This window comes from Lepus europaeus, chromosome 7 (assembly GCF_033115175.1).
Source record: "Lepus europaeus isolate LE1 chromosome 7, mLepTim1.pri, whole genome shotgun sequence".
NCBI lineage: Eukaryota > Metazoa > Chordata > Mammalia > Lagomorpha > Leporidae > Lepus > Lepus europaeus.
The window spans coordinates 96,891,487-96,915,419 of NC_084833.1; the positions used below are offsets into that span (position 1 = coordinate 96,891,487).

A 23,933-nucleotide genomic window follows, 5' to 3' on the forward strand; every position below is an offset into this window, starting at 1 on the left:
GCATGGGAGACCAGGAGGAAGCACCTGGCTCCTGGCTTTGGATTGGCGCAGTGCGCTGGCCGTAGTGGCCATTTCGGGGGTGAACCAACAGAAGGAAGACCTTTCTCTCTGTCTCTCTCTCTCTCACTGTCTAACTCTGCCTGTCAAAAAAAAAAATAATAATAATAATAAAGAGTGGGAATGTGAGAGGGAGGAGGAGGGGTTGGAGCATGAATGGAAACGATGGTGGGGGGAAGTATCACCATGTTCCTAAATATGTATATATGAAATACATAAGACTTGTATACCTTAAATAAAATTTAAAAAAATAAAAAAACAACAAAAAAACCTCATTTTTATTTTACAGTTTACTGCAAATTCCAAACAGAAATTGAAATTAATATGATGGATTTCTTCATATCACTCCAAAATATTACCTCTACTAATAACAGCTATGAGTTAAATACGGGCTGAATATTATTGAGCCAAAATGCTTGAAACCAGAAGTGTTTAAGATTTCAATTTTTTGGACTTTAGAATATTTGCATACACATAATGAGATATCTTAGGGATGGGACTCAAGTCTAACCATGAAATTCATCTACTTTGCTTATACATTTCACACATAGCTCGAGGGTAATATTTTTAGTGCTGCTATGATATGACATGACCTGTCACATGAGGTCATGTGCTGAATGTTCTACTTGTGGTGTCCTGTGAGCACTCAAAAAGTGTCAGATTTTGGCGCACACTGGACTCCAGATTTCTAGATTAGAGTTACTTTTACTTTTTTTTTTTAACAGTTAATTTTATATGCACATAGACATGCTTTATTTTTTTTTATTTTTTATTTTTTATTTTTTTTGACATGCAGAGTGGATAGTGAGAGAGAGGCAGAGAGAAAGGTCTTCCTTTTTGCCGTTGGTTCACCCTCCAATGGCCGCTGCAGCCAGCGCATTGTGCTGATCCGAAGCCAGGAGCCAGGTGCTTCTCCTGGTCTCCCATGCGGGTGCAGGGCCCAAGGACTTGGGTCATCCTCCACTGCCTTCCCGGGCCATAGCAGAGAGTTGGCCTGGAAGAGGGGTAACCGGGATAGAATCCGGCGCCCCAACCAGGACTATAACCTGGTGTGCCGGCGCCGCAAGATGGAGGATTAGCCTGTTAAGCCACGGCGCCGGCCAACTTTTACTTTTATTCCTTCTTTATGTACACATTTATTGAGCCCACATTCTGCCTACATGCAATGTATTATTTTGAACTTTTTGGAGAAAACAAATATGACTGAGGTAGGGATGCTGTTTTCTGGAAGGTTTTTAGTTTTTTACTTGTTTTGAGATTTATTTATTTATTTATTGAAAGGCAGAATTCCAGAGAGAGAGGGAGAGACAGAGAGAGACTTTCCATCTGCTGGTTCACTCCCCAAATGGCTGCAACTACCAGGGCTGGGCCAGGCCAAAGCCAGGCCCCAGGAGTTTCATCTGGATCTCCCATGTGGGTGGCAGAGGCCAAAGGACTTTGGCCTTCTTTTGCTGCTTCCCTAGGTGCATTAGCAGGGAGCTGGATTGGAAGTGGAACAGCAGGGACTCAATCTGGCACTCACATGGGAGACCAACATTGCAGGCAGTAGCCTAACCCACTATGCCACAATGCTGGCCTCTCTCTGAGAATTTTTCACTGTAGAAAAGGGGGCGGCATTGTGGTGCAGCAGGTTAAGCTGCTGCCTGAAGTTCCAGCATCTCATAAGAGTTCTGGTTCAAGTCCAAGCTCCTGGTTTGGACAGCCTGGCCTGTCAACAGCTATTGTCGCCATTTGAGGAGTGAACCAGTGGATGGAAGATCTCTCTCTCTCTCTCTCTCTCCCTCCTCTCTCTCCCTAACTCTGCCTTTGAAATAAATAAATATATCTTAAAAAAAAAAAAAAGATTAGACACATAGAAAGCCAAAGAACTTAAATATAAGACTTGATAAAGACAATAAAAAGGATATATGCAAAATGCACTGAAAATGCAAAGGGGCTAAAAGCACTTATTGGAGATGAACAGGGAAGGAGAAAGCAGGAGGATGGCAGTGGGACTGTACAAGAGGCTAAAGAACAATATGAGCAAAAGCTTGGAGAGGGAGCTGCTACAAGGGAGGCAAGCAGTTCAATTTGCCCGGAGCTAAGAGTGCATGCCAGGCTGTGAAGGTTCTTTCCAGAATCCTGTTGTGCTGCAACCTTCATAGCACCTCCCCATAGCCCAACACTCACCAGCTCACCAAGCTCCTCAGCTGATTAGGAGTGAGTGCAACAGGACAGATGGGTGGAAGATGTGACTAACAAACCAGAGGACGCCTGGCGCGTATTCAAGACAGAGTGCCACCACGTGCAAGGGTGTGTACCTGTGAGTGTGCACAGTTGTGTGTGCCACTGTGGACTCAGGCAGGAGGCGATGGGACTCAGCTGCCCTAAAGGTCAAGAGTCTTTGAATTCATTCCCACCAGCTAATTTGTTTCTAATGGGAATGGCTTCCCTTGTAGACTGAATTAAACCAACAGTAGCATCCTGTAACCCTTGCTGGTGCAAGCCCTCTCTGGCCATGGCCATTTCATGGGATACCAGGATACCGCATCTTCTGCATTTATCCCCAAGTCCTTCCAATGACATGTCTTAGAGATATCCCCACTCTTCAATCATTCAGCCTAATGTTAAACTTTCACAATTTTTTCTTCTGGATTCTCTTCCATTCTCCATACCACCAATAGAAAGCTCTGACTAAAATGCAAATTTGATCTCATGAACCCACTATCTAAAAATCTCACAAAGTACTGTCCAAAATATTCACATGATGCAGACCTCTTTCTGGTGAACCTGCCAGACAATCCTCACCCTTCAAGCCTCATCTCCCGACACCCTACTCCTCCTTAAGTACCTGTCTTCTAGGCTCATCAAATTCATGGTAGCTCCACAATTCTCTTTTCTTCCCATGCCTTTGTAGACACCATTCAGAAATTCTCATCCAAGGGAAGGGTGGGGCTCAAGAATAGCCATTTTCTAACCAGAATCCTGGATTATATTCCTGCAGGTATTGGTGAGGTGCACTTTCCCCTCTGAGGAGCTCCATCTGGGTAGCCAAAGGCAGTTTGGACAGTACGCATCCAACCAAAACTTCACACTTTCCTTCCATTTCACTCCTTCCTAGCCAACCAATCAACAAATACCTATCCTTCTTTCTCCATGTTTTTCCCCGATCCAATCCATTCTCCAGACTTTAGCCAGAATGATCAGTAGAAACTGAATGATGTCACATTTCTAAAGACTTCCACTTGCTTTCAGGGGAAAGTTGGAACTCTTGTCTGCATTCAGAAGGCCTGACATGATCCCTGTATGCTTTCCAGGCTCATAACTCACCTTCCTACAATCCTTGTGCTACAGGGTCTTGATAGACTCTGAGCCTTTGCACATATTGTCACGTGGCCTGAAACAATTTCCTGCTACCTCTTCTCTGGAAGACTATCTCATACTTAAAGAATCATTATGTCATCTTTCCCAGGAGACCTCCCGGGACTTAGTATAAGATCCGTACCCCTCATACATGCTCCCACAGCATACAGATCGTCTCCATCTTAGCATTATTCTTCTGTTTCTCTATTTCCTTTTTGTTGTCCTCACAAGACCAATGCCTGTGAAGGCAAGAGCTGTTTTGTCCTTGTGTCCCAAATGGTGTTTTCCAAGCAGTTTTTGTTGAATAAACAAACACATAGGGCTGCACATGGTATTCTCTAAGCAGTGTTCATGGAATTGAGTGAACTAATACATTCGTTTTTATCCTCACCACATCTGCTCTTCCTTTTCTATTCTTCACAACTGTCTGCTTAATTCTGCATGTCAGAGTGGAAAGTTCGTCTCTCCTCCTCTTTCCTCACCCCCCACATCCAATTTCTAGGTTCTCATGAGTCCCCATTCTAAATCTTGCACAAGTTTTTTGCCTTCTTCATTGCGTCTACTTTTCAGGGGTGAGACATGTCCAGCCAGCAAGCCACACAAGACCCACAAAATCATTTAGTCTGGTCCTGCCCAGGTAACTACAGGCAGTACTCAAAATTCAATAAATCTATAGCAGGCTAATTTTTAAGTAGCTTATTTTGTATGGCACGTGAATAATGTTATAAGTATCAAAATGGCCCTTGGCAGAAAATGAGTCTTCTACCCCTGGTAGACCAACATGATCTTAACAGTCTCTTGCCTGGTCTCCAACTCCAGTTTTGTCCCCTCAAATCTATTCCTTGTGCTACAGCAGACGCAGTTTCTCAGCCTTGGCAGTCCGGTTTCTCTGTTGCGATGGTCAGTTAACTGTACTGCACTCTCATTAGCTGCACGCCTGGCCTCTGCTCACTAGATGCCAATTACGTCCTCTCCCTTCAGTTGTGAAAAGCCACGGCGTTTGCAAATATTGTCAAACACCGGTGGGGAACAAAATTGCTGTTGCTGAAAATCACTGAGTTTCAAGTGATCTTTCTAAACTGACAAACTGTTTACGTCATTTCTCTGTTTAAAAAGCTTTAATGGGCCGGCGCCTTGGCTCACTTGGCTAATCCTCTGCCTGCAGCACCGGCACCCCGGGTTCTAGTCCCGGTCAGGGCACCAGATTCTGCTCCGGTTGCCCCTCTTCTCTGCTGTGGTCTGGGAAGGCAGTGGAGGATGGCCCAAGTGCTTGGGCCCTGCACCCACATGGGAGACCAGGAGAAGCACCTGGCTCCTGCCATCGGATCAGTGCAGTGTGCTGGCCGTGGCGGCCATTTCGGGGGTGAACCAACGGAAGGAAGACCTTTCTCTCTGTCTCTGTCTCTCACTAACTCTACCTATCCAAAAAAAAAAAAAAAGCTTTAATGGAGGAAACACATACAACTATATGAATTAAAGGTAAAACTAGTATTGAAATAGTACTTTATACTTTGTGTGTCTATGTGGGTGCAAACTGTTGAAATCTTTACTTAGTATATACTAAGTTGATCTTCTGTATATAAAGATAATTAAAAATGAATCAATGAAGAATGGGATGGGAGAGGGAGTAGGAGATGGAATGGTTTGTGGGTGGGAGGATGGTTATGTAGGAGAAAACCGCTATAATCCAAAAGTTATACTTTTGAAATTTATATTTATTAAATAAAAGTTTTTAAAAAAGGAAATATGTACAAATGCACAATTGCTGAAATACACAAAAATGTCAATGTTTATCCAGGTCAGCAGGTTGTGGGTGATTTTTTCTGTTACATATAGATAATTAGGAAAAGAATTGTATAACTTTAGAAATGACTAGTGCCTTCGTACTGCCTATAGGATCAAGCCCACTCTCTATAGTTTTGCATTGCATGGATAAGGTCCCTGTGTTCTGGCTTCTGCCAAGCTCTCCAGCCCTTCTCTTATCAGTCCTCACCTATACTGCGTCATTGAACCTCAATGACCTAAGTGAATGCCTGCTCTCTCCAGTCTTAACCTTTGTTGCGTCATTGCTTTTGCTTCGTGTAGCCTCTGGACTCTTAATTGCCTAGTTTAATCTTGTTTATCCCTCAAACACTGGCTCTCCTCTTCCAGGAAGCCTTCTGGATTCTCTAGTCTGAGTGAAGTTCTCCTGTCTGTTCCCCTGGCAAGACATTGTGTATCACCACAGCACGGACCATGTTATAACACAATTATCGTGTCTGCCTATTACCCAGGTGGCAGCTTGCCACCAATTGAATGCTACAGGGCACCCCTTCAAATTCCAGTTGAATTCTACAGGACACCCCCTCCTCAAGATGCCTGATGGCCATTTGCAGGAAATTACCATAATCCATGTACAAATCTATTATGATCATGATGCAACTGGCACTCCCTAGAGTTCTGTGTTCTACCTCTTGCCTGACTGCATGCAGGAATCTTCTATTCCCTACTAGGCTATAAAATTCTCCAGGCAGGTGCTTTGCTTTAATTTCACTATTTTATCTCCAGCACTAAAACTGTATCTGACTCAGAGTAGTACTTTGATAAAAGCTTTATAAATACGTGAAACAGAAACTATCACTTGGTTATTGTCCCTCATGTTGGCTCTTATCATAGTAGGAATAAACTCAGCTAAAGTGGTTCCCAAACCTAAGTGAGCATCCAAATGTCCTAGAAATTAAAAACAAACAAGCAAAACTTCCTGGGCCCTACTTCATGCTTTCTGAATCAGAATCCCAAGGTTGGAGCCAGATTATCTTTCATTATTTAAAATTTGCTGATGAGAGCCTAGTAATGCTCAACTAGATCAACTGGAAAGCAAATCACTGGCCACCCAGGGTGAAACTCCAAACCACACCCTATTCACTCACTTCTCCCTCCTGCTGCTTAACTGTGGACACCACACTTGGGATCACTGAAGGAATTTACAAAAGAAAGATCTTGCTTACTCTGACCTTTCTTTCAGTTCTAGGTGTCTCAGATTCTTGCATCTTCTGACCCAAACATAGGCAGTCAATCAGAAAACAGGAAAAGGAAACAGAAGAAGGAAAGAGAGAGAGAGAGAAACACAAGTGCCAGGAAAAAAAAAAAAACCAATCTGCCTTTTTAAATTTCCAAAATAGTATTTGACTTTTTGCTTATGTAAGAGAAGTTGCAGCTGGACAGCCTAAGCTGTGAACGCCCTATGGATCAGGCAAATATGGGCATGTCTGAAGAGCAGCTAGGTGGATCCACCACAGCTCTTTGCATCGGAATGGGAAAGCATCCTACAAGAACAGAGTACTGGGTACACAAACACTCACTCCAAGATAGCCATGTCACTCTACTCTCAACTCTGTGTGCAGTCACCACACGCAAAGCCCTGTGATAATTCTCATAGGAAAGAGGTGACTTTAAGTTTAACTGTACGTGCTATTCCTGAGCCTTAAGGACTATTCCCTTTGTACTTCATTTTGCCATAGTCCTTGGGACTACCACAAGGAAAAGAGTAAGGGGGAAAAAAATCTACATCCCTAAAATCGTGATAGCAAACTGGTAGCAGGCAGTTGCACTTCTTTTTTTTAAGATTTATTTATTTGAAAGTCAGAATTACAGAAGCAGAGACAGAGAGAGAGAGGTCTTCCATTTGCTGATTCACTCCCCAAATGGCTGCAAAAATGGCCGGAGCTGGGCTGATCCAGCTCTGGGAGCCAAGAGCTTCCTCTGGGTCTCCCACTTGGGTGCAAGGGCCCAAGGATTTGGGCCATCTTCTATTGCTTTCCCAGGCTACAGCAGAGAGCTGGATTGGAAGTGGAGCAGCGAGGTCTTGAACCGGCGCCCATATGGGATGCCAGCATTGCACGCGGAGGCTTTACCTGCTATACCACAGCGCCAGCCCATAACTGCATTGTTTTAAAGAGAAGGTGTGTGGATGGGAGAGTAAAAGACCCTATGAGAGCATAAGCATGAAACAGCAAAGCACATCATTGTTCGTGGTGAGGAAGGATCACTGGGCTAACTAGGGGTCTGGGACAAGAAAGGAACAGCTGCACATTAAGTTCAAGACATACATTGCTGGATACTTACTGAACTATGTGGAAGGAATTTGTAAGACAATGGAGTCACTGAAATTCTGTGGTGGGGGCTGAGGACCATATCTCACAAGCATTGGACATCCCATTACAAGATAGGAAACAGCACTTACAGAAAAATGTGGGGGTTTTGAAAGCTTAATGCAGTCTATGCTTCCTTTTCTTGTATTTATTGGTTAGCAACAAATAAATTCAAACACAAACAGAAAATATTTTTTATTTTTTCCTGCGGTTGGGGTCAGATCAATCATTTAAAAACAGGATTAATGGCCGGCGCCGTGGCTTAACAGGCTAATCCTCCGCCTTTCGGCGCAGGCACACCGGGTTCTAGTCCTGCTTGGGGTGCTGGGTTCTATCCCGGTTGCCCCTCTTCCGGGCCAGCTCTCTGCTATGGCCTGGGAAGGCAGTGGAGGATGGCCCAAGTGCTTGGGCCCTGCACCTGCATGGGAGACCAGGAGAAGCACCTGGCTCCTGGCTTCGGATCAGCGAGATGCGCCGGCCGCAGCGGCCATTGGAGGGTGAACCAACGGCAAAAAGGAAGACCTTTCTCTCTGTCTCTCTCTCTCACTATCCACTCTTGTCTGTCAAAAAATAAAAAAATAAAATAAAAAAAGAGAAAGGTTTAAAAAAAAAAAAAACAGGATTAAGTCACAGTAGTAGGGCTGGTGTAGTGGCATAGTGGGTAAAGCACCTCCTGCAACACCAGTATCCCATGTGGGCACCAGTTCACATCCTGGCTGCTCCACTTCCTATCCAGCTCCCTGCTAATGGCCTGGGAAAAGCAGAGGAAGATGGCCCAACTACTTGGGTCCCTGCCACCCCTTGGAAGACCCAGATGAAGTTCTTGACTCCTGGTTACAGTCTGGCCCACCCCTGGTCATTAAAGCCATCAAGGGGGTGAACCAGCAGATGGAAGATCTCTCTGTCTCTCTGTTTCTCCCTCTTTCTCCATAACTCTGACTTTCAAATAAATAAATAAATAAATAAATCTTTTAAAAGAATCATAATGGTATAATTTGGAAAGTTTATAAGCATGTGAAGAAGAATATATCCTATTTTAAGCAGAAATGGTAAACCCTTCTGCCTTTTTATAAATTCATGAGGTTGCTGTCTTCTCATGGCATTTTAATTCACTGATCTTAGAAAATTGGAGCATCAAGAAGTTCTACCAAATGCTTTTATCAGCTGGGCTTTAAAGTGAAGATGTATATCTGGTAAAATAATTAAGACCGTTTTTTTCAGTGTCATTTCTCAGTTAAACCCAAAACCTACAAAAGAGGCAAAACATTTTCTCTGATAGTCAAGTGAACAGAAGGCTGAACAGAAGGCTGTTATTTGCATAGAGGAGTTGATTGTTTTCTCTGATTTGCAAGATTCTCTACACTGTTCTGCTGACCTGTTCTCCAGCGCACCCAGCGTGACACAGTCAAGCCCTCCATAGCTGCAGCAAGTAGAAACCTGACTGCTGCCCGGCACAGTCATCTTGTGCCTCCCAGGCCCTTGCTCAGTCCCTCCCAGTGTGCTCACCGGCAAGGAGGAGCTCCTGGAACACAGAATGGACTTTGAAGGCTGGAAGATCAGAGCTGCCAAAGAAAGGTGGGTGCTACCTGAGATAAAGAGCCCCTCAGCCTGCATGATTGTAACATTACCTGCCACAGGGCAGCACTGCCCTTAAATACTTCTCCCACATGCAGGATTTACGTCCAAATGTCGCATTCACATTTAAAAATAAAAGGACATGTTGTGACATTTTATCTTTTGATGTCTCTTAAGAGCCAAAAACAGTGCTGTCATTATATTCTACACAAATAGAATTAACAAATATTTATCAACAGCCATGGTAAAGTTAAAATAAATGTTACATGTTCTCTTATGTTTTGAAGCTAAAATGAAATGAAAGGTGAACATTTTTGAAAATTGCTACACATACGAACATACATACCCACACACACACTTTATGATTAAATTTGATTTCTGCACTTTGTGTTACATATTTCAGTTCACCTGATTAAAAACAAGCTACATGTCATTTTGGTATCTAAGCAGGACATATGCCAGGTAGAGTTTTCCCCAATTTCTTTTTTTCTTTTCATGTGTATAATCAAAACACATGATACTGAGAATGGATATTATAGACCTTTTATCTTCTTTGACCCACTTTTATAGCAACTTGAAATATGAGATTGGAAATAACTTGTCCATAGATTTAACAGGTTCCTCAACTTTTCCCAGTTTAACAATGTCAGATTGTTCCGCGATATAAACCTCTGCCTTAAAGGAAATAATTTACAATATAAATTATATCACAAATTCTAGTTATACCACACACTGGGGAGATTTCTTTCCTCCTTAAAAGAAATCCTTCCTGTACATTAAGTCCTCAATCTTAAATCCCCCAAGTAAGAGAATTACTAGTGCTGCAAACATTTTCACAAAAAGAAAAGCAACTTACCTAATCAGAGAATTTTTGTTGGCAAATGACTCTGGTAGAGACAGGCACATAAATCTACATTTTCTTCAGCTCTTCATGATTTTATCAGGCAAAACACAGCCTCGGGTGAAAGCTGGAAGTAAAAATCCTTCCATCTACCAGGAGTGGAGCACGGCGCTCTGCTAAGCCCAGGAGCCTCCTCACCTGCTCCACCAGCTGCAGCCTCTTGTTTTTCAGCGACAGTGACCTCCAACACCCATTTAGTGCAGCAACGCTCTGTTAATGGTTTGACGGCACCCGGAACACATCACGTGCCAAGGCAACACCTTAAGAGGGTGGGGAGCTTTGCAACCGGGAAGAGGTGCCAAAAATATTTGGCAGTCAGCTCAGCTGCACATTAGTGTAGTCTTGCTATGCTTTGTTTTTCACAAAACAACCCAACAACATCATGAGTCAAGATGAACTGATTTATACAGTTCCAAGCTGGAGACCCCTGGGAGCTATGCCTCCACAGCTCCAGGAGCTTCCCTCCTGCATCTTACCTGTAAATTCAGGGTAACCACGTGGCAACGGCTGCTCTCAATGTTTCTCATAATAGGAACTCATTGCCCTCTTGGTTTTAGAATTCTTTTTCCTCCATTCTTTTGGCTCATCTTCTATTGATTCTCATGGAGTCTTTATACCCCGATTCTCCTGAGGCCATGGACACACATATTCCCCAAAGAAGGAGTCACTCGGATTTAAACATGAGCAGTGGGAAAATGGTCAGGAGCTATTTCCCAGCTTTTATCCCATCACTCATCAAGTGCACTACCAGGGACCTCTGGAAGTAGGGTTTTAGGGGAGCCAGTTGCAAGTTCCCGGGAACTTTGTCACTCTGTGAGCTAAATCCTTTTTCTTTTGTTACTACCTGAATTGAAATTCTATGAACAAACATTAAACATTCTGAACACAAAACAGGCTTTTGGCCTCTGATATCAGATACCGAATGAGCTGTCACATGATCTGAGTTGAACTCACCCTTTCTGTCCCAGCGACTGAAGCTTTGAAGTCTCCTTCCCGGACTTTCTGAATGAGAACAGGGAGGCAAAGGATGCTCTGAAGCTTGGTCGAGAAGGAACAGATGTTGGGTTTTTTTGATTAGCTTGGTTTTTAGATCTTGATGTTTGCAATTCCATAGGATCTAAAAATATTGTAAACATTTTACATTGTTAAAATATTCCCAGGCATTGGGCCAGTGCTGTGGGAGGCCTGGAAGAGGCTCCTGCTTTCTGGCTTCTGACTGGCCCAACTCTGGCCATTGTAGCCATTTGGGGAGTGAACCAGACGATGGAAGACTCCCCCCCCCCTTCTCTGTCTAACTCTGCCTTCCAAATGAACAATAAAATCCTAAGAAAAAAGTATTTCAAAATAAATACAAGGGGTCCTCAAAAAGTTCATGGAAAATACATATTATAAAAAAAAAAAAAAAACTATGCATGGTTTTAAATTTTTTTGCATCCAAATAAACTTTTTATAATTTTTATTTATTTGAGAGGCAGAGAGACACAGAGAAAGTGAGGGGTTGGGGAGAGAGAGACAGATAGAGACAAAGAGATAGAGAGAGCCTCTATCCATTTGTTCACTCCCCAAATGGCCACAAGGACTAGAGCTGGGCTAGGCTGAAGCTGGGAGTCAGGCACTCAATCCAGGTCTCCCACCTGGCTGGCAGGGATCCAACTACTTGAACCATAACCTGCTGCCACCCATGGAGTGGATTAGCAGGAAGCTGGAACTAGAAGAGTAAGGACACTACCTCAGGCACTCATCATGGGATGTGGGCATCCTAAGAAATGTCTTCACTGCCTTGCCAAATGCTTGCCCCAAACATATCTTTTACTTCTTTCCCACAAAAATTTTAAGTACCCTTGTACTAGAACACTTTCGGACGTGGTGACTACAAATATTAGAAGAATTCATGGTAAGAGTCAAGTCACCATGGTTTATATGGCATTAATCTAAAAATCTGAACTGCGAGTTTTTTCAGTCTTGTTCACTATGGAAGTTGCAAAATATTGTCAATCTATACATTTAGAAATTGTGTTGCATGTTTCATAATGTTACTCTTGTCAATAATATGTGCAAAAGCAGTCAATGCAATTATCAGTAAAAACGATACTTTGCTCCAATTTTGCATTTTGTAATTTCTAACGCACTGTCACAAAAGTCCTATGAAAGTGGCCTTTACTACCATCATTTATAGATACAAAAATAACTGATTGTTGAAATTAAGTGGCATGCTGGTAGTCACATAGGACATCCATAGAAGGTGTTTATTAGAACTCATTTATGGAGTTCACTAAAGTGCCAGAGGCAGCCAGATGGTGGCAGCTTCTTCTCTCCCTCCCTCTCTCCCTCTCCCTCTCTCTCTTCCCCCAACCCTCCTCCATCATCATCATCCCATTTATTCAAATATGTTGTGGCTTAATACTTTATACATATAACTGTATTTAATTCTCAATCACTATATAAGGTAGTGATTATGCTCATTTGAAAATGAGAAAATTGGGGCCGGCGCTGTGGCACAGCAGGTTAACACCCTGGCCTGAAGTGCCGGCATCCCATATGGGCACCGGTTCAAGTCTTAGCTGCTCCACTTCCGATCCAGCTCTCTGCTGTGGCTTGGCAAAGCAGTAGAAGATGGCCAAAGTCCTTGGGTCCCTGCACCCACGTGGGAGACCTGGAAGAAGCTCCAGGCTCCTGGCTTCGGATCGGCACAGCTCCAGCCGTTGCGGCCGACTGGGGAGTGAACCCTTTGGATGGAAGATCTCTCTCTCTCCCTCTCTCTGCTTCTCCTTTCTGTGTAACTCTTTCAAATAAATCTTTAAAAAAAAGAAAATGATAAAATTGAAATTCATTCAGACTAAATAACTTGAGCAGACTTACATGAATAGACAGAGATTTGAATCCAGGCCTTTCTTGACATCGGTGTCTATGTTCCTAACCGCTATGCTATGTTGCCCAATTCTAAAAACATATTCTCCCTCCAAACATTAAAATGTCAGTTTCCTTTTTTTTTTTTTAATATTTGTTTATTTATGTAAGAGGCAGAGTTACAGATAGAGAGAGGAAGAGACAGAGAGACAGAAGTCTTCCATCCACTGGCCCACTCCCCAAATGGCTGCAATGGCCAGAGCTAGGTCTGTCTGAAGCCAGGAACCAGGAGCTTCTTTGCAGTCTCTCACGTGGGTCTAGGGACCCAAGCACTTGGACCATCTTCTACTGCTTTCCTGGGCCATTAGCAGGGAGCTGGATCAGAAGTGGAGCAGCCAGGACACTAATCAGTGCCCATACGGAATGTCAGCACTTCAGACAGCAGCTTTACCCATTACGCCACAGAGTCAGCCCTGTCAGTTCAGTTTTTAAAGTGTATGTTGTGTTATAAAACTTTTGTGCCTTATAATAGTCCTAAATTATGAACTAGTTAAATTAGAGATCCATGGAACCTTTGTCTATAATATTATGCCACAAGAAAAAGACAAAAAAAATTCAATAAGCTTTTTTCTCACCATTTTTTGCCGTTTCCTTCCTTAGCCTGTATTTAAGAGGTTGCTTCAACATTTGGCTAACATCTGTTTCATTGCAAAACTTCTTTCTTTGAATCTCTTCAAACCATTCACCAGTCACCCCTTGAAGCCATCTGATATCCCTCTTTGTCTTCTGAAGTTTGCTGAAATAAAACACAAAAACCAATATACTCTTCAGATTTCAAGTTCATTCCCATCCAGTGCAAAGTCATGAGAAGAATTAAACCTCACCAAATGGTGAAGCAGCGTCAACTTTAAAAATTGGCTCTTGTGAGACTTTTCTTTTCATCACTGCATATATTTCTTGGATGTATTTTTCTAAGCATGATGACAACTAATTTTTTTTGCCAGTAATTAACAAAATCACCAAGTTGATGGCTGAGCAATGTGCTAAAACCTAACTTAATAATGCAATAAAGTGATATGATGTTTTAATGACTTGTAGAAACTAGAAGAGTCTAGTCTGTTTACTCACTCATTCATTATTCCAGGAAATGTTCATTGAATAATGTTAATTAATTAAATGCTTACTGAGGTCCTGTGTAGGCAATGGGGATTCAACAGTGAATTAAATAGAGAGACTCCCTACTTGGTCATTCAGTGGTCAAAGATAAAAGAAAAGAAAATTGTTCAGTGTTAAATCTTAGATAATGCAATTCTTTTTTTTTATTTTTAAATTTTTTTTTAAAAAAGATTTATTTACTTATTTGTTATTTATTTATTTATTTTTGACAGGCAGAGTGGATAGTGAGAGAGAGAGAGACAGAGAGAAAGGTCTTCCCTTTGCCGTTGGTTCACCCTTCAATGGCCGCCGCGCTGCAGCCGGCGCACCGCGCTGATCCGATGGCAGGAGCCAGGTGCTTCTCCTGGTCTCCCATGCAGGTGCAGGGCCCAAGCACTTGGGCCATCCTCCACTGCCCTCCCGGGCCATAGCAGAGAGCTGGACTGGAAGAGGGGCAACCGGGATAGAATCCGGCGCCCCAACCGGGACTAGAACCCGGTGTGCCGGCGCCGCAAGGCGGAGGATTAGCCTAGTGAGCTGCAGCGCCGGCTATTTACTTATTTGAAAGACAGAATTACAGAGAGAGAGGGAGGGAGGGAGGGAGAAAGAGAAAGAGAGAGAGAGAGAGAGAGAGAGAGAGAGAGGAGATTGAGATCTTCCACCTGTTGCTTCACTTCCCAAATGGCCTCTATGGCCAGAACTGTGCCAGTCCAAAGCCAGGAGCCAGGAGCTTCATCTGGGTCTCCCATGTGGGTGCAAGGCCCAGGGACTTGGGTCATCTTCTGCTGCTTTCCCAAGTGCAAGAAAATGGAGCTGGATTGGAAGTGGAGCAGCAGGGACTTAAATTGGTGCCCGTAGGGGATTCTGGCACTGCAGGTGATGGCTTTACCTGTTATGCCACAGCGCTGGCCCCAAATAATGTAATTCTTTAAAAATGAAGACATGAAAACCTGTGAATGGACACAGGGCTAGCATGTGGACAGTAAGGGACAGTGTGATTTCAGACAGGCAGGAAAAGCCACCCAGGGCACAGCTGTGTATGCTCTACCCCTTCAGAGGACCAGACCTGAAATTAATTCTATCATTCCTGCTTTTTTCTTTTCTCCTGCCCTTTTCTGCTTAGTTATCTCTCAAATGAAAGTGCTGCTCTAAGTCCTTAGTTAAACCACTGCTTTTTATGATCTACTGATCTTTAGGCATCTTATTTTGCTGCATTTTAGGAAGACTCTAGAACTTTTCAGAAATGAGAGGCACTTAATCCAGAGGAAGACATCCCTGGCTTGAGGCAAACGGAGGAGAAAGTGAGTTGGAAGAACATGATGACAAGGATTGCCAAGCTGTCTGTTTGGCACAGCACTGATGAAAACAGCTCACTATTGGGTTCCGAGCTTGGGAAGTTCTGATGTTTTGGGAAGTAGTTTGTGGACCCAGTAGCTGCAATCCTTGATCCAGGGTTTGCTGTAAAGCACAAGTGTGAGGGTCTTTGTATTACTAACACAGTGGTGAGTGAGCAATGTGCAAAACAGCAAATTTGGAGTTAAAGGCAAGGAACTGAGGTGGCTATAACTCATGCTCCTTCTTGGGGCTATGATACTGTCGTTTTATGAAAATATTTGAGAAGGAAGCCAGAGGGCCTCATGCCCAGACTTGCATTTTGAAGAGTATTAGGTAGCAATCGTTACGTTCAGTCCACAGAATCTGCACTGGTGCTTCCTCTTTGGTCACCTGTGACACCAGGTCACTCCTGTCACAGTTGCTGCTTCCCTTACTGACAGAACACACTAAGAGACCCCAGAAATCTGCTTCTGATCAACACTGGCTGCCCCAATTCATTCACACTTGCTTACTAATGTTCAGGTTAGTACACAACCTTCACTTCCTGAGAACACCCCAGCACCACTCTTCTGCTTCTCAACACATACATCTTATTTCAAGAGTCAGGCCACCTACCTGACTTAGGAACACTCTCTATAAACATAACCTATCCATTTTCCCTAGAGGCTTGATGTAACAGTGACTCTCTTTGAAAAATAACCACAGTTCATGTAATCCTAACTCAAGCACCCATTCCATGCTTGTACACAGACCTCGCCACTGCCTGTTTCTTTTCCATCTTGTGGTCAATGAAGTCATAAATCTGTATTCCCCTGTGACAACTCAAACACTTTGAATTCTATTGTAGGAAATATATTTTCAACCAATAACCCCACCCCAAGCACATTAATTTAACTGAACATAATGTGGTTGCTAAACTGTAATTATGCAGGCAATGTAGAATCCTGGGGTAAGGCTTATGATACAATACAAAGTAGGAAAAACAAAATACAGTATTTTATCTATGCTTACTGCTATGTAGAAGTGATGCAACCATTTGGACACAGGAGGGAAAAAAGGGAAAACAGCTGGTCTTTCAGAATAGAATAATTATGTGTCATTTCTATGTTTAGCTTTTTGATTATGTATATTCAGCAAGTAGAACATGCCTGGTTATTGTTTCTTTTGGCTTAATTGTGGATTTTTGTTTATATTGTCATTTTCCATTACCTATTTTTGGAGATAGAGGGAGAAAAAGCAGCCATATTTTTACAATCCTATCACAACCACGATTGCCTTTTTGCCGAGACTGTTCCTGTGTATTTTTCACGTAGGTGGGATAAACCTTTTCCCATATTCACTTGTGGAAGGTTTCCTATGGTGCAGGTGGTGGGATATAAGGGAAACCAGAGCAGATATGGCTCTCGCTTGGAGAGTTCACAGTTTAACGGGGAGAGATGGAATGGAGCAAACAGTGCTAAGTTTGATTTAGTCATTCAACACACATTTGAACCCTGGGAAAGAGTAGTGAACAAATCAAGTCCCTGCCCTCGTGGAATTTAAATTCTGCTGTAGTGGGAGTAGGGGAGAGGGGCAGGGAGGAGCAAACAATAAAAGTGTAACTGGTGCTGTGAGAGCACGGACAAGGGGACTGGTCCGAGGCAGTAGCAAAGACTTCCCTGAACAGATAATGTAGGACTGGAAGGGTGAAGAGTGAAGATGCTGGAAGTAGGCAGGGGGAGCTGCCTAGAGAGAGCTTTCTAGGCAAACGAGGGACAGCTGTAGAGCAACAAGTGCCTCGACAAAAGAAGCCAGGAACTGAAATGAGACACTACTGGCCAGAGTAGAGGGCAGGAAAGGAGGACAAACAGGAGAGGAGAGAGGCAGCTGCTGGGCTACCCAGAGTTAGGAGCTGGGTTAAGCCAACAGCCCTTGGTCCTGGAGCAGTGAAAAAGTGCTGATGGTTTAGCAGGGAGCATGACACATAGGATTTGCATCTTTAAAAGCGCATCCTAGCTGTAGGTGGAGAGTAGACTCCACTGAGGGCCAGGAGAAGGTCAGAATATTTGTGGGAGGTAGAGGAGTTTGCTTGGACCAGGACGGAAGTGGTGAAGCCAAGGAAAGCAGAGTGTTCAGAGAGACACAGGGAGTAAAACTGACCGTCAAGCATCCACCAAGTGATGGAGTGACTTTGCAGGGTTAGGAGCTTGTCACATGTATCAAGGAAGACAGCAGATTTCTGATTTTCTATGTGCGTAGATAATGCCATTCATAGGGGAGAGTATTTGCTGCAGCAGTCAAGACCCTGCTTGGGACGCCTGTATCCCATAGCAGAGAGTTTGGGTTCCAGTCCCGGATCCTCTTCCTATCCCAGCTTCCTGCTAAGGTGCACCTTGGGAGGCAGCAGGTGATGGCTCAAGTACTGGGTACCTGCCACCCACATGGGAGACCCAGATTGAGTTCCAGGCTCTCGGCTTTGGCCTGTCCCAGCCCCAGCTATTGTGGGCATTTGGGAAGTAAACTAGTGGATGGGACATCTCTGTCTCTATGGCTATCTGCTTCTCTGCCTTTCAAATAAAATGAAAATATATTTTTAAAATGTTTAAAAAGAGACCATTCATTTTGAAAATGCCATTCATAGAGTTCATATGTATATAATTTCAAAAGCTTAACACTTTATCAAAATCACCTTTGATACTATTCATTTTCAGTGCAATCACTAACTACTTACATAAGATTCAAGCTAACATGTTTTCCATAATTTATTTACTTTCCTCCTGATGCAACACATTGAGATTTTCCCTAATAAATACTGCTGCAATGCACATCATTGTGCATTTTCTGACAGCATTGGTATAGAACAATTGGGCAAAACAGTTAAATCATTTTTATGATTCTCTATACATGCTACCAAAATGCTTTTCTAAAATGGCTGTACTAAGATCACTCATGCTAGCAATATGCAAGACTACCACGAGGCCTTCTTAGAAAACTATGCATTTTTATTTTCCTTGAGTAATATTTTAATGCTACAGTGTTTATTATTGTCAGTAATTGTTTTTCTTTGAAAAAGCCTTTTCTTTTCTTTGTTTAATAAAACACACTGTAGTTCTTCGATAAGTAGTGAGGTTTAAACACTTTCCCATATGTCTGTTTAGTAATTATATTTTGTGCTTTGGCAACCATATGCTTTGTCAATTTGTGAATCAGTGCCAGACTTTTTAATTGCAGCACAGCATGTTTAATAAAAAGCAGCAATTTTTTTTAAAGAATTATTTTACTTATTTGAAAGAGTTACAGAGAGAGGTAGAACCAGAGAGAGACAAGGTCTTCCATCCAGTGGTTCACTCCCCAGATGACTGCAATGGCCAGAGCTGAGCTGATCTGAAACCAGGAGCTTCTTCTGGGTCTCCCTTGTGGGTGAAGGGGCCCAAGGACTTGGGCCATCCTCTACTGCTATCCCAGGCAATAGCGGAGAGCTGGATCAGAAGAGGAGCAGCCAGGACTAGAACCAGTATCCCATATGGGATGCCGGTGCTTCAGGCCAAGGTTTTAACCCACTGCGTCACAGCGCCGGCCCCTCAAATCTATTTTAAAATGTATATACCACAAATATGATAAACATAAATCATTTCAAACTCATTTTTAGTTCTTTTAGTTTTCTTTTTATTTCTTAAATTGTGAAAAATTATTCATATAGCTTAATAAAGCTATGTGAGTTAGAAGCTTATGTCTAACACATATTTAAGTAATGTTTAAATAAAGACAGTTCAAGTCATCATGAAAGATCCAAATATATATAAGATATATAAGATAAAGTTCTAGAGTAGAAGATAGAATCCACATACTGTGGCCCTGGGTTTTCTTTCTTTAAATTTTTTTTTTAACTTATTTATTTAAGAGAGCATGTGAGTTACACTCCTATTTGCTGGTTCACTCCCCAAATGTTTGCAACATCTGGGGTTGAGCTAGGGCCAGAGGCAGTAGCTGGGAATCAGCTACTTGAATCAGCTACAGTGATGGTTCAGTTACTTGAACCGTCACTGCTGCCTCCCAGGCTCTGCATTGGGGGGAAGCTGTAGTCAAGAGCCAGGCTAGGGGGCCGGCGCTGCAGGCTGGGGCTTTAACCTGGTGCACCACAGCGCCAACCCCAAAGCAGCAATTCTTAATTTTATCTGTTTTAAATATTCCACTCAGGTTTTTGACTTTCATTTTTATAAGATTTTAAAAAAAGATTTATTTATTTATTTGCAAGGCAAAGCGACAGAGAGAAAGAGAAAGACAGAGACAGAGAGAGAGAGAGAGAGAGAGAGAGAGAGAGATCTTCCATCTGCTGGTTCAGTCTCCAAATGGCTGCAAGGGACTGGGCCAGGCTGAAGCCAGGAGCCAGGAGCTTCATCTGGGTCTCACACACGGGTGGCAGGGGCCCAAGCACTTGTGCCATTTTCGGCTACTTTCCCAGGTGCATTAAGCAGGGAGCCAGATTAGAAGTGGAGCAGCTGGAAGTCAAACAGGCACTCATATGGGATGCCGGCAATCATAGGCCGTGACTTAACCCACCTCAGCACAGTGCTGCCCCCACTTTAATACCATTTTGAATGTTGGGCCACAGAAACATCATTCTGGCTTAGGCTGAAATAGGTATAACATAACTAATCTGGAAAGATGTTTGTGCTAATTTCTGCTTCTTGAAGGCAATGAGAAATGAAATTTGGATAGCAGTGACAGGCAGATACATGCAGAGAACAAGATTCTGAAAAAGTCGGAAGCTTTTAAAGCAGAAACATTTTAAGGATGATCCTGGGGATGAGTGTCAGGAAAGTGGATGAAAACATACAGTCAAGAGCAAGAGAATTCAAAGCTCAGGGAGTCAAAAATGGCATTGTGTTTCCTACTATTAAGGAAGAAAAACAAATAGCTCTAGCCTTTGAAGTAATGTGACTGAAGAAGAGAAACTATGACATAAAAATCTATACTCTCACTAACAGTAAAGGAAGACCTTTCTCTCTGTCTCTCTGTCTCTCTGTCTCTCTCACTGTCCACTCTGCCTGTCAAAAATAAAAAAAAAATTTTAGAAAAAGAAAAAATCTATACTCTCTGTACCTTGTCTTCTTCACCTTACACACCCAAGAGCCCTGTGTACTATAAGGTACAGTTTGCACATTTATAATGGTTGACTGAGCTTATTGTACTGAAAAGAATACAATAATTGTAAAAAGCAGTGGGTTTGACTCATTCGTTTACCTAAAAAATATCAAATAAATTCAACATTAGCCAGTAAGGAAACATTCTGAACATAAAAGCTAGGGCACAGCAATGGGTATGAAACTTGAGGACAGTATTTTCTATCACAGGTAGACGCCGACAGAAATAACATTTGTTTGTAAGTGGAATTCAGCCAAGTCCACAAGCAGCCTGTATGAGGTTCCTCCTCGTGTACACAGGTTTGTGGTGCACTCAGCCAGCCAGTAGAGTGCACAGTCCACTTGAAGCCAATGAGAAGAACCTCAGGGTTAAGAATGACATACACACAGGTAAATTACCAGTACACAGCGCAGTCTGCTTAATTAGCCCAGCTTGACTCAACATATCACAAGGGACTGTTGTCTACACTTCTAATTTGTTTTACCCCTGGGATGGTCAACTTGACTGGATGAAATCGGGTCTCTTCTTACCAGGCCATAGACCCAGCCATCTGCTCCAAGTCCCAGTGTCCGTTCTTCATTCACAAGAATCTCACTGTGGATTCCAATCTAGCTCTTCCTAAACACACCCGTCCTCTGAGTTCAATGGACTTTTCTTTTCCAATCTTGAGCTACAGATCCCATCCTCCCCCCTTCCCAATCTTCTCCTGTTGCACCTTTGCTGACCTTTGCTAGTCACCTTTCTTTGTCTTTATTCTGAGCAAGTCTTTGTCCTTACCTTTATTTTCATGACTAATTAATTATGCACTATCCATCTAGAATGCCTTTAGTAAATGATAGCTGTCTCTTATCTCCTCTTTTTGAGCACCACTTATCTGCTCCCTTTTAATCAAATCCTGACCCATTCTTGAGTTACTATCAGATAGGAAAAAAGCACAGGAGGAGGGGCTGGTTCTAGCTGGACTGTCTTGGCCAAATATTTAACTCTCTTGGCTTTATTTTCCCACTTGTAACCGAGAGCTAGTGGATGTGGCAGACTGTGAAGAGGCCTCTACAATTCCTTTTCTCCCCCAAGGGACTCTCCTGTGCAGAGAGGCTGCAACATTTCCTCTCTCCTGGAATCTGGGCTGGTCTTGTACTTGCTTGGACCTCAGAAACCCAAAGGGTTCTATGCAGCAGTTACACATACTAGCTAAAAGGAAAGGACTGGTCCTGGGACAAATTCGCTAGCTGCCAGCCACATGGCATATTGCCTAATAAAAATCTGGGGAGAAGATAGCACAAGTTGCTGCCATTGGCCCTACAATGGCTATATAGATGTGAGGGGGCAGGGCTGCAGAATGATGGGCAGTCCTGCGACAGGAGAATAGCATGAGAGGAGAAGAAGGCTGCTTCCTTCTGTATGCAGGATGTCACACTGACACACAGACAGGGAGGCGGAGGGTTTTTGGTCTTGCCTTTCTTGGTTTAGCCCAAAGCTGCCAGTTTGGTATAATTCCTCTTATCTATTCCTCCCATCCTCCAGCCTGCAACTTGATTTAGGACATCGCAGGAGTCTTCTATTATCAAGATCACATAGGGAGGCAGACTCATCAGCTGAGAGATATCACATTTTCAGATTTGTGGGTGAAGCCGTCTTAGATCATGGTATTGTATGCAGGCTTGCCAGATAAAATTGATTAGGTCTGTGAGCTGGAAGGCCACGCCTTCACCACGCCCCTGTGTGACCTCATGCTCCTATGTGACCACACCTGTGTGCCCACCTGCCAATCAGGTTAATTAACTACTCCCCTTTGGAAATGGATTAAAGGACTGGAACATGGTGGGCCCAGCCCTTTTTGGCCATTTTTCCTTTTGCCCTGGATCCCCTTGCTGCCCCATGCCTTTGGGGCACGTGGCTTCCGGCCAACTGCCCCATGCTTTGTGGCCTGCATCTCCTCCACATGGCTGCTCCTGGTGCTCAGTATGAATCCAGATTTCTCTCTCTTTTAGATACAGCCCTCACTCTCCTATGCATTTCTCTCATTAAATAAAAAGCTTAAAAGTTACCATGCTGCCTTGTTCACTTGTGTATTTAGAATTCTTCTCTGAATATTAGGCAAGAACCCACAGGCTCATTAAGGGGTATGTCTCCAGGAACATAAATGGCACCCCAGATGGGACCTTTAAGAGGTCTGTCTTTGATAACAATGGGACCCAGTTGAGCACCAGTTGACTGGAGTCAAATGAGTGATCCCAAGTGAACTTCTTACTCAAATAGCTGCTCCATAGACCTGTAAGCTAAGAAATAGAAATTATTTTAATCCTTTAAGTTTTAGGATAGTTTGTTGTGTACAACTTTAAAAAAATGGATATAACATGATATTATATTGAAGATATCTTCCTAAAATCAATGGCCAAGAAAAGTCAGCAATCCTATATCACATGTAAATCACTGATAACTCTTAGGAAGCTAACAGAGGCTTTAAGACATAATGTGTTCAAGTTCCCTGTCTTCAGGGGAAATCATAACAAAGAAAAATAATAACAGCAGGTGATGTGTATTGAGCTCCTACTACCTCCAGGATTTTGTTCAGTGTTCACGATAACCCTGCAGGTCCTTTTTTACGGATAAGACACTGGAGTCCTTGACCTGGGATGTGAAGTCCTGCCTATGATTCTACTGGGCATCTCACTACCTCTGGGTACTGGGAACCTCACTAATAGGCAATGCAAGTGATTGATACAAGCTTACAATGACTTTGGCCAATTATATACATGGGTGGCAATGATAATCTAAAATACAATAGAAGAGAGAGCCATTACACAACATTTGAAAGCAAACAAGTCGCCTAAGACAGAAAACAGAAGAATTAAAACTTCCATTTTCTTGCAGGAAAATCTCAAATATTTCTCAAAAAACAGCTCCTCTTGCTGAGGGCATCAATTCCTCTTTGTGCTGTTCAGCCCCTCTTTTTCACCTTCTCACTGATTTTTTTCTCCACTTTTCTGGCTTCCTTGCCTTCTGTACACACCATTTTTCTTTCACAGCTGTCCTTCCTGTACTTGACCATCCTATTACATCTTGTTTTGCCTTCCAGGCAGTTAAGCATCCTGATCCTTATGAACCCTCTATTTTAGGTTTCTAGGACTTCTTGCTGAATATCCTCCCAACAACCCTCCCTGCCCCACCTCTCATCCTGTGTTACAGATTCAGTCATTAGTGAAGCCCAGGTTGAAATTTTCAGCTACACTGAATCTTGTGAAAGTAGATCTGTTGCTTTATTTACAGGCCATCAAGCAATGTTGAATTTTTCCTCCCATGCAGACATTCAAGCATATTTTTGTGTTGTATTGCCCAGCAACCACAACACACAGAGAAGCACAAATGGAGAGCATGGGGCTGGAACTGTGTCCAGAGTCAGAGCTTAAACACCAGGCTGATATTCTAATAGAGAGCAGACCCCTGTATCCATGCCTGTATCCAAG

At 43.0% G+C, this 23,933-nt stretch overlaps 1 protein-coding gene across 1 annotated transcript in view; it reads right to left on the minus strand.

Annotated features, from left to right (window-relative positions):
• Positions 1-23,933, minus strand: part of EXPH5 (exophilin 5) — an 86,552-nt gene that overhangs the window by 24,970 nt on the left and 37,649 nt on the right. The window contains exons 2-3 of the mRNA XM_062196967.1: positions 13,488-13,648; positions 10,960-11,122 (exon numbers count right to left, since the gene is read on the minus strand). Coding sequence (XP_062052951.1) covers positions 10,960-11,122; positions 13,488-13,648 — 324 coding nt within the window. The remainder of the gene's footprint in view (positions 1-10,959; positions 11,123-13,487; positions 13,649-23,933) is intronic.